This window comes from Berghia stephanieae, chromosome 1, assembly GCF_034508935.2.
Source record: "Berghia stephanieae isolate SIO BIC M18660-M18661 chromosome 1, UCSD_Bste_1.3, whole genome shotgun sequence".
Lineage (NCBI taxonomy): Eukaryota > Metazoa > Mollusca > Gastropoda > Nudibranchia > Aeolidiidae > Berghia > Berghia stephanieae.
This window is the reverse complement of record NC_088360.1, coordinates 31129063-31139599: the sequence shown is the minus strand read 5'-3', so window position 1 is coordinate 31139599 and position 10537 is coordinate 31129063. Positions and strand designations below refer to the sequence as shown.

The 10537-nt window shown below is 37.2% G+C and overlaps 1 protein-coding gene across 2 annotated transcripts in view; it reads left to right on the top strand.

Moving 5' to 3' along the window:
* Positions 1-9764, top strand: part of LOC144971705 (uncharacterized) — a 22709-nt gene extending 12945 nt beyond the window's left edge. For both annotated transcript variants that reach the window (XM_078912787.1, XM_078912782.1), the window contains exons 5-7: positions 511-702; positions 2408-2522; positions 6700-9764. In XM_078912787.1, the coding sequence (XP_078768913.1) occupies positions 511-702; positions 2408-2522; positions 6700-8009 (1617 nt within the window). In that variant the 3' untranslated portion in view covers positions 8010-9764. The remainder of the gene's footprint in view (positions 1-510; positions 703-2407; positions 2523-6699) is intronic.
* Positions 9765-10537: the final 773 nt, after the last annotated feature.

Sequence of the window (10537 nt, the reverse complement as noted above, 5' to 3'; positions counted from 1 at the left end):
TGTACAATAGAATTTGTTTTCTGAAAACTTTTTATTGCTCTACACACACACACACACACACACACACACACACACACACAGAGAGAGAGAGAGAGAGAGAGAGAGAAGATATATATTTATAATATATATTGGAGAGAGAGAGAGAGAGAGAGAGAGAGAGAGAGAGAGAGAGAGAGAGAGAGAGAGACTGAGGTCAAGTGAATTCGGGAGCTATGAAATATCTTTTTATTTGTGTTTAGTTTTTTTCAGGCTTTTTGTTTATTTATTTCTGTGTCACCATAGTTACCTTTTTAAATCAGTATTAGCTTGATATTATTATTTTTCTAAAATTATCAATCTATAGCAATATCCAATGTAAACTTCCAGAAGTCGATAAATAAAGTTCAACTTATTTTATTTTATCTAATCATATCTTCATTTTGTTTTACTCTACATATATTTTCTTGCTCCCTTTTGTTCATTAAAAAGGATTTAAACCTCTGATGATTTTGTTTAAAATCCTCTCATCAGGATTTGTCTGTCTCCTTCAACATGAGCACCGACCAGGGAAGCTGTAGCCATTCCACCATCAATGGAATTGTCCTCTATGCCAGGATTAAATGTGTCAAATCAACGAACCAGACACGTCTCCAACAGATCCTGTTGTCCCTTAGACGTCACGAGTTTCATATCGTCAGTTATCGATGGAACGTGTCATTAGAGGTGGGTTGGAATATTAATAGACCTAAAATTAAATGTGTCAAACCCACAAACCAGACACATCTACAAAAAAATCCTGTTGTTCCTATTACGTCACATTATCAGTTATCGATGGAACGTGTCATTAGAGGTGGGTTGGAATATTAATAGACCCAAAATTAAACGTGTCAAGCCCACAAACCAGACACATCTACAACGAACCCTGTTGTCCCTATTACGTCACAATGTCATTATCGATGGAACGTGTCATTAGAGGTGGGTTGGAATGTTGACAGACCTATAAACTAAGTTTAAATATGTCAAACCCACAAACCAGACACATCTACAACGAACCCTGTTGTCCCTAAGGGGCCACGTGTTTCATATAGTCAGTTATCGATGGAACGTGTCATTAGAGGTGGGTTGGAATGGAAGTATTTATAGAACTGTTAGCCAGAGTTCAATGTGTCAAATCAACAAACCAGACACAAACCAAATCCTGTTGTCCCTATGACGTCACATTGTCAATCATCGGTGGGACGTGTCATTAAAGATGGGTTGGAATTTAGATATTAATAGACCTGTATGCTAAAATTCAATGTGTCAAACCAACAAACCAGACACGTCTCCAACAAACCCTGTTGTCCTTATGACGTCACCTTGTCAATTATCGATGGAACGTATCATTAGACAGTTGGAATGTAGATGCATATTAATAGAACTGTTTAAATGTGTCAAACCAATAAACCAGACAAAACTCCAACGAGCCCTGTTGTCTCTCAGACGTCACGTGTTACATATAGTTAATTATCAATGGAACGTGTCATTAGAGGTGGGTTGGAATGGAGGTATTAACATTACTCAATGCCAGGGTTCATTGTGTCCAACCAACACACCAGACTGGACTGAACACAACGTTTAAAGCAAAACGTATTTCAACTTCAATAGCAGAGAGAATGTAAACAAGGCGACGTTATGAATATTGAAACACTACAAATACCAGATTATAATTGGATCTCTCTGACCCTACCCACTCTGAGGTACTCTCAAAAAAAAAAACCCCAAAAAAACAAAAACAAAAAACAAGTATTTAAAATTTTGGCCAGAAAACTCGTCCATCAAAAAACTAACGATTAAATGACCCTAATCTTGGCGAAAATTCTCAAACTTGGGAATTTTTGACAAGATTAGGGTTGTTTTAATCGAATGCAATGATATTTGGAGGACAAGTTTTCTGGTCAACATTTATAATACGTGTTTTTTCATTTGTTTTAAATATGTAAGCATTAGACGCGTTAATATTGCCTCAGCACATTTAAGTATGGTCTGTAGCTTGCCTGTCTATTCGTCAATAAATGTTACTGGATTATTGATTTGTTATACTTGGAACTTCAAGCAAGTTCTCATCGTTTGTGCGGCTATGTGGTCGTGCGGTATGACAATCGCTTTCGGATCGGAAGGTCCTGGGTTTGAGCCTCGCTCCGCGTATAGTTGAGCCCTTGGAAAGGCTCTTTACTCACATTCTCTCACTGCACTAAGGTGTAAAATGAGTACCTGGCCGTCAACAGCGTTGTCTCAGTCAAAAAACATTTGTATTAGGCGTCACGTCGCTTTCTGCATGTTACTTTTGCTGTTAGTCAAGGACCCTTTGTAAAGCACTTTCAGCATGTTTAGTGGATATTGCGCTTATATAAATCTCAAGCCCAAGTTTTTTTTTTTCCATTTTCAGAGCTTTCCCGTGACTATTCCCTGGTATCTCGTCAACCCCTCTGGACGGCATTTGCGTCACTTCTCAACACATTGTCTGAAAATTAACTCTAAAAATTTCATGAGGAGAAGACAAGGTAATACGATTGTTTATTCACACAGTCTAATTTCATTGATTCTGTCCTTCTATCATTTGCTTTTATTCAATTAATTAATTTATTATTCATACATTCATATATTAATTAATTTATTTATTCATTACTTTAATAATAACAAAATAAAAATAGAATTCCCTTTATTCGTCCCATAGGGGAATTATGTATCTAGGGTCTATTCTAAGTGAAGACTGGAATAACCCGGCGTCAGCCGCAGCGCAGGGCCACAATTTGAGCTAGGACGAGGTGACTTGCTCAAGGCCACACAGCGCAGCGGTGGGAGATCGAACTCATTATTATTATTATTATTAGTTATTATTATTATTATTATTATTATTATTATTATTATTATTATTATTATTATTATTATTATTATTGTTATTATTATTATTATTATTATTATTATTATTACTATTATTATTATTATTATTATTATTATTATTATTATTATTGTTTATTATTATTATTATTATTATTATTATTATTATTATTATTATTATTATTATTATTATTATTATTATTATTATTATTATATTATTATTATATCATCATCATCATCATCCTCATCATCATCATCATCATCATCATCATCGTCATAATCATCATCATCATCATCATCACCATCATCATCATCATCATCATTGCGTGTACATCATTGTGTAACAAAAACAAAGGAACAACTGTTTGATCACAGAAAAATAGGAAAAAGAGCAAGACAAATAACAAAAATTAACAATCAGGCGGTTGAAACTGTTGAAACGTTTAAATACCTTGGTGTAATTATAGATAACAGTCTAAGATTTGAATCGCACACCAACAATGTCATCAAAAAATGTAACCAGCGCTTGTATATACTCAGAAAATTAAGGTCTTTCAATGTGAACAGAAAGACCATGATACAAATCTACAAGTCATTAATATTGAGTATCGTTTCGTTTGGCATCACAACGTGGTATGGAAGTTGTGGAACAAAAGAAAAATCCAAACTACATAGAACCCTCAGAGAGGCTTCAAAAATAATTAACACAGACCTTAGAAGCCTTGACACAACTTATATTAATGCAGTTGAGAAGAAATCTTTTAACATTATCAACGAAAAGAGGCATCCGCTGAACGAAAAATTCCAACTTCTGCGCTCCGGAAGACGGTATCTAGAAGCAAAATGTCGGACAAATCGACATAAGACAACCTTCATTCCAACCGCCATAAAATTAATTAACAAATCTTCTGTGGAAAAATGAGACAACCAATGAAAATAACGAGAAGCAGTGTCGTGAATCATCATCATCGACATTGCCGCCGTCGTTATCATCATCATCATCATCATCATCATCATCATCATCATCATCATCATCATCATCATCATCATTATCGTAGTCATCATCATCATCATCATCATCATCATCATCATCATCACAATCATTGCCATCTTCTTCTTAATATAAGACACTATATTTATAATATGGTTATCTGCTGTCCCAGCAAATATATCGTATCGTTCTATCTGTCTGTGTGTGTGTCTGTGTGTATGTATATATGTATGTATGTATGTATGTATGTATGTATGTATGTATGTATGTATGTATGTATGTATGTATGAATGTAGGCATGCATATACGATGATATGCTGGTTTGTATGTATGTCTGCATGTATGTATGTATGTATGTATGTATGTATATGTGTTTGTATGTACGCTCATTTCTTTTGTATACACGTGTAGAAACAATGTGCAAGCGTGTATGTTCGTGTATGGCTGTGTCTGTATTTGTAAATGTGTTGATGTTCATACCATGAACCAAACTGAGCATTGTTTACCTCACATGAATTGCCTTTAATTTGGACAATAAAGATTATTATTATTATTATTATTATTATTCCGTCCATCCAACCAACCAACCCAGAGAACGTCATTGCTATAAATTAACGTAATCCCCCCTAATGGCCAAATAACATTCCATTCATAAATCAACCCATTACGATAATCCCTTAATCCTATCATTTGTAGATAATCTCCTAACTCCGACACCAAACCCATAAGAACATCTTTTTCCCCAACTTGAATCAAAAGCTTCCAAAAATAAAGTTTGGCACGTGTCAAATATTTGTTTTTATCATCTGTCAGGATTTTAAATGATGTATTAGGTATGAAAAAGAAAATAAATAAAAAAAATAAATTCCCTTTATTAATCTCTAATGGGAATTATTTCTCTAGGATCTATTCCAAGGGATGACTAGAATAACCCAGGCGTCAGCCGCAGTGCAGCGCCGCAAAGTGAGCTAAGGCTAGGTGACTTGCTGAAGGCCACACAGCTTGACGGGTAGCGCGCTGACGGGTAGTCGAACTCTGTACCTTTCGGGTACCAAGCAAAGACCGTACCGCTGAGCCACTCTGTCTCATTGTAATTTTGTATATTTTTGTTTTTGGCTGAAGAAATATTTTGAGCAAGAAACGTACAGTGTTTGGCTAGTGCGGTTATGTGGTCTAGTGGTATGACACTCGCTTTCGGATTGGAAGGTCCTGGGTTCCAGCCTCTCTCGGCGCATTGTCGAGTTCCCGGGAAAGGCTCTTTACTCAGATTCTCTCACCGTGCTCAGGTGTAAAATGAGTATCTGGCCGTTAACAGCATTGTCTCTGTCGAAATAATAATTTGTATTATCGTCCAATAAGCATCGTGTCTCGTTCTACGTGTTACGTGTTGCTGTTGGTCAGGGACCGTTTGTAAAGCGCTTTGAGCACGTTTAGTGGGTATTGCGTTATATAAAAGCTCAGTATTGGTTATTTGGTATTTTGTTCTTTGTCGAAGCTATTATAAACATTTTTGCCCAGTGGAATAAAGTTTATGTTATTTTTCGCATTTTCTGTCTGTGGCCAATAGAAACAAAGACCCTGGATAGATAGAGCATGTCTAAATGGCAAACATATCTTTAACATTTACTGTAAGGTTAAAACAGTTCATTATTTTCCAAAGTGGTGACAATTATTTTTTAAAAAGAGGCCATAAAATCTACTCATGAAGTATGGGAATGATTATTTAGTCACGTGATCGACGCCTTGTTATAGCTCTATAATCATTTGTCAAAAAGCGCCAGAACTAAAATAAGAGAACAACAACAGGTTATAACATGATAGAATTACCCTTAGTTTATAAAAGGTTTACAAGTTACTCGTATATCAATCTGTGAAAATAGTTTTATAATTTTTAGATTTGCCAGTAATTCTTTGTTCGTTGGCAAAACTTAAACATGGGCTGGACAATTTTAACTCCCAACACTGTTTTTTAAAAATAATATATTAAAATTTTAATGCCTAACGTGATTTCAAACTTCAGTGCAATTAATGTGTGAATAGAAAAATAATAAAACCAATGTGCACATTTTAGCAGGTCTGATAACCGAACGCAATTGTGGGTTTGATTTAACATTGTTGTCATGGACAAAATTATAGTTTGCGTGGAGAGAGTATTTCCATGACAACAATGAGGCTATAACTAACAATTTGGATTATCAGACCTGTAAATGAGGAGACGTCGACAGAAATGTAAAGATGGATGAGTTGCTATTTGAGTCATTTATCAGTTGTAGCAGAATGAAAGGTCACGTGGATGTGTGGAGCCAAATCAACCAATCAAAATGGTTTACGTCCTGACGCCAACATAAATACTCACACAACATAACGGTCGGAATGTGACAATTTGATCCAGCAAAAGGTTTTGTATTGACACGTGTCAATCCTTTGATATCAAATGGCCACCTTTACGTGCGTGTTATGACATTAAATATCACGTGATAATCTGTTGTCAATAGAGAAAAAAATGACCTGTCAATGGCGTGTGCTGTCATGATCCTATAATAGTTTCGTTGCTTTCATACATCTTAATTTCTTTAAAATTCGCTCTCAGATTTTATCATACATGCCCAACTGTTAATGATGCCTTGGTCATTTTTCCTTGATTCTGGCTATGATTTCAGTCCTTCTAAAACACCAATATTTAGGTCCGTTTTGATCACCAGATTTTAATGTGTTTTGCACATTCGTTCGTCTTAAATAAGTACTTAAAGCTAATTCATGCTGAATTATTTACTGATTCCTAGACCTTTTCGACACTTGCATTTAACACGTCAAACTGTTTCCATCCATTCCCCATTTCCACACCCCAGATGGTATCATTCGAGTCGGGACCACAACACCAGATCCTGTCCAAGAACACGCCAGACTCACGTCACCACCAGTGATCCGCGTGTCCAAATTACTCACATGTCCACAAGTACGTCTGTTGCCATCAGAGTACGTCTCTCTCAAGGCAGACGGTGACAAGCTACAGATTCCATGGCAGAGAGAGATGTTGTCTGAGGATGACTTTTTCAGGGACCTGGATGGAACCGTCTCTGTGTGCCTGTCGACTTTCTTGATTAAGCTTAACCGAAATAGCCAACGGAGAACTTCTGCTGAGATTCTGTGTTCCATGATGTTGCTCCCAATCTCAGCAGTGCTTTTAGTGATTTGTTTTATAATTTTAATCCTGCCTCCGATGAGATCGCTACCTCGGAAAAACAACATGGTTGTCATTTTCTCTTTGGCGCTGTGTCAAACGGCAATATGTGTAGGATACAACGTGCCGTATTACAGTCAATGGTGTACAGCAATGGGGATTCTAGCTCATTATTTCTCTTTGTGTTTATTTGTGGCATTGGTAGTGAGTTCTTACCACCTTTACAAGGTGTTCAACACAATGCATCTATCCGTAGATATTACTCAAGATTGTAAAACGTTCAGCAAATATTGCTGTTTAGTTATGGTATTACCTCTAGTAGTTGTGACTATTGTAATCGCAATATCAACGTCTTTGGATCGAACACATTCACAAATAGGATATGGATCAGTTGCCCTGTGTTTTATGACGTCACCAACAGCCATGTGGCTAGCTCTTTACATACCTCTAATTATTTCAGTGGCCATTTGTTTGTTGATGTATTTGTTGACTTACTCAGCCATCAGTAACAATGCAGATTTAGAAACCGATGAGTCCGATGAACGACACGTTCACTTTTACTTCCGGTCGTCTTTGTTTGTGTTTTTTGTTTGGACTTTGGCGGCCATAGCGTTCCAAACATCACTCCCTGCCATGAGAACTGCGTTTGTAATCGCCCAGTTCTGCCTCGGGCTCTATATTTCCATAATACTCGTGTTAAACAAAAACGTTTTAGGTTTTATCTGGACTGGCTGCTGTTCTCAGAGATCGAGCCGTAAAAACGGTTCAAGCATAATTCAATTGGACAATTTAAAGCTGAACGGCCCATCCACGGATCAATATCCGGTCATAACAACCAGCTACAAACAACGAGATAGCCCAAAATCTCTTGGAAGAAGTGTGGATGGATATAGCACGGACTTTGATTTCTTTGGGGATGAGGAAAATGGGTCAAGGGTCATTCATGATGGCTATAGCACAATAGAGACTTTGATGTGAATTGAATTTGACCTTTGACCTGTGGGGATATACTCTTCCTCCAGCCTGGTCTCACATCCTGCAGTTTTCACCAAGATAGAAGACAAGAATCGGGGAAGGTGTCGATGAAACAGTGCCAGACAAAATAGATAAAAAACTACTGGGAAAAAAATAATCCCAAAAAAATCAGCCTGCCTTGATTGGGGAACGGCGGTCTTAAGTTGGGTTCCCAGGCTAGGCTGATTATCTCGCACAGCCGTCCAAATGTAACAATGGCAGTTAGTGTTAAACTTAGGAATCTACACGGTATTACCATCAATGGTATGTGTTTAAGTAAAATATTCATTAGTTCTACACGCCTGTTCTATCGTACCACCACAAAACAAAATTACGTGTAACCTTTAACGTTTATTGTCTAACGAAGGGAATCTATTGAGAACTAATCACACACCTAGCGGTCAAAACAACAAGTACAAATAGAAAAATGATGTCAACTTCCTTTATTCTATTGTTGGTAAACAACCAACTATATCTGTCCGAGTGGGTTTGAGGGTGTGTCACTAATCCTGCTTTTTGATTGGTCAGATATCTAATGGTTAATTAGATAAAATCTGATCCATTGATTGCGTTGTACGTTGTGTGTTGTTATCGCGTGTGTTGACAAAGGCAAGTTATATTTATTGTATCCTAACTCAAGTTATTTTCAAACTCCGTGTAAAACATTCGTGATTGAATTATACACATGACTAAAAAAGTTCCATACTTTATGGCGGGGGGAGGGTTGCCCCAATAGAGCATTCGCTTGGCACGCAAAGGGACCCAGATCGATCCGGGGTGCAGTCAAGATATTTTTCTGACCACCCTATCCACCCAGAAGTGAATGGGTTGCTGAGTCTGTTAGATTTGGTGGAAAGACATTTGCGATAGACTAGCGTCCTATTCTAAGGATAGCAAGCAATTATTGCTATTGTCCGTTTCACGCTATATAAACCGGGATAAACTCCCGCTCGATGGGCCGAATGGCTCTGAAGGACTACTTCTCCCCCGTACTTTAAGCATCGGGTGATTTTAAGCGAATGGGCTGTTTACATAATTGGTTTTCTTCAATGTCCAGATGGCTGGACACGACACAAATAACTCCGGATACCATTTTATAATGATATCGATGTATCAATAAAATCAAAGGTATACCAATAGGGTTCAACAGTTGTGACGTCACTTCCCTCGTAATGACGCCAAGTAACCGGTTCTAAACTATCAGAACAATTGCGGACGCCATTATCTCCATCACCACCCTTATGAAATACGAGTATAAAAGTGTATCCAGAGGAGAAAATTATTATAAATCTGATCATGTTTTGACTCTTATACATTCAGATCACATGACATGTGAAAAGGTTCTAGCCAGCATGAAGAATAAAGAGTACCGATTTTCTTTGTTTAGAACCAAGCTGCTTGATGCTGGGCGGACGTGACATCAGACTTTTGATTCCTATTCAGGAGCAAGCCATTATGAAAGCATTGTATAATAAAATAAAGGGAGTAAAATGACTATTAGAAAAGATACAAAACAATGTAAACGACGTTTCGGCTTTTGGCCTTCGTCAAGTACTTCAGATACTTCCTTTATTTTACTATACATTTTATTGACTCATTTAGGCACCGCTAGATTTTGAAAGCATTGTTCTAGGCAAAGGCGATTTGATTCTAAATATAAATGCTATGTATTCCAAATGATGACAATAATTAAAATATGAATAAAAAAACCAAAACAAATCGCCGTCTTTCCTTGCTTTGTTTGTTTATATGGGTTTTAGGGCGCTAGCAACACATTAAGGTAATATCGGCGCCAGTTAAAAGGAAGAAAATGGGATAGTTTAAAAGTTCTAGAATTACAATTAAAACACAAAAGAAAAGGTAAGACAAGGGGAAATTGGATCCAATAGGAAGCAGATGTAGATTCCAAGAGCACACCATCAAAGTACTTAGTTTGAGATCACCTAAAATATTCATCCAGACACAAGCACAGGTCCCCACTAAGAGGAATACACTCAAATGTTTACAAATCATAGATAATATATACATTTAACTGTTTCCCTCTCAGCCAGGTTATCCGGCCAGGGCCATGTCAAAATCAAGTAATCTCATTCCAAGATAAAGACAGAAAGCATGTTGGAAAACATACTTTATATAGCGCAATAACCACTAAACGTACTCAACGCGTTTAAAAAAAAGGGTCCTTGGCCAATAGCAACACGTAACATTTAGAAAGAGACATGCGGCCTGTTAGGCGATATTAATAAATAGATAAATTAAATTAAATTAAATTCCCTTTATTCATCCCCAAGTGAAAATTTGTCTTTAGGGTCTATTCCAAAGGAAGACGGGAATAGCCCCGGATCTCTGACAGAGACAACACGGTTAACGGCCTTGTACTCATTTTACACCTGAGTACGGTACGATCTTGTGAGTAAAGAGCCTTTTCCAAGGACTCAACTATGCGCCGAGCGAGGCTCTAACCAAGGACCATTTCGACCCGAAAGCGAGTG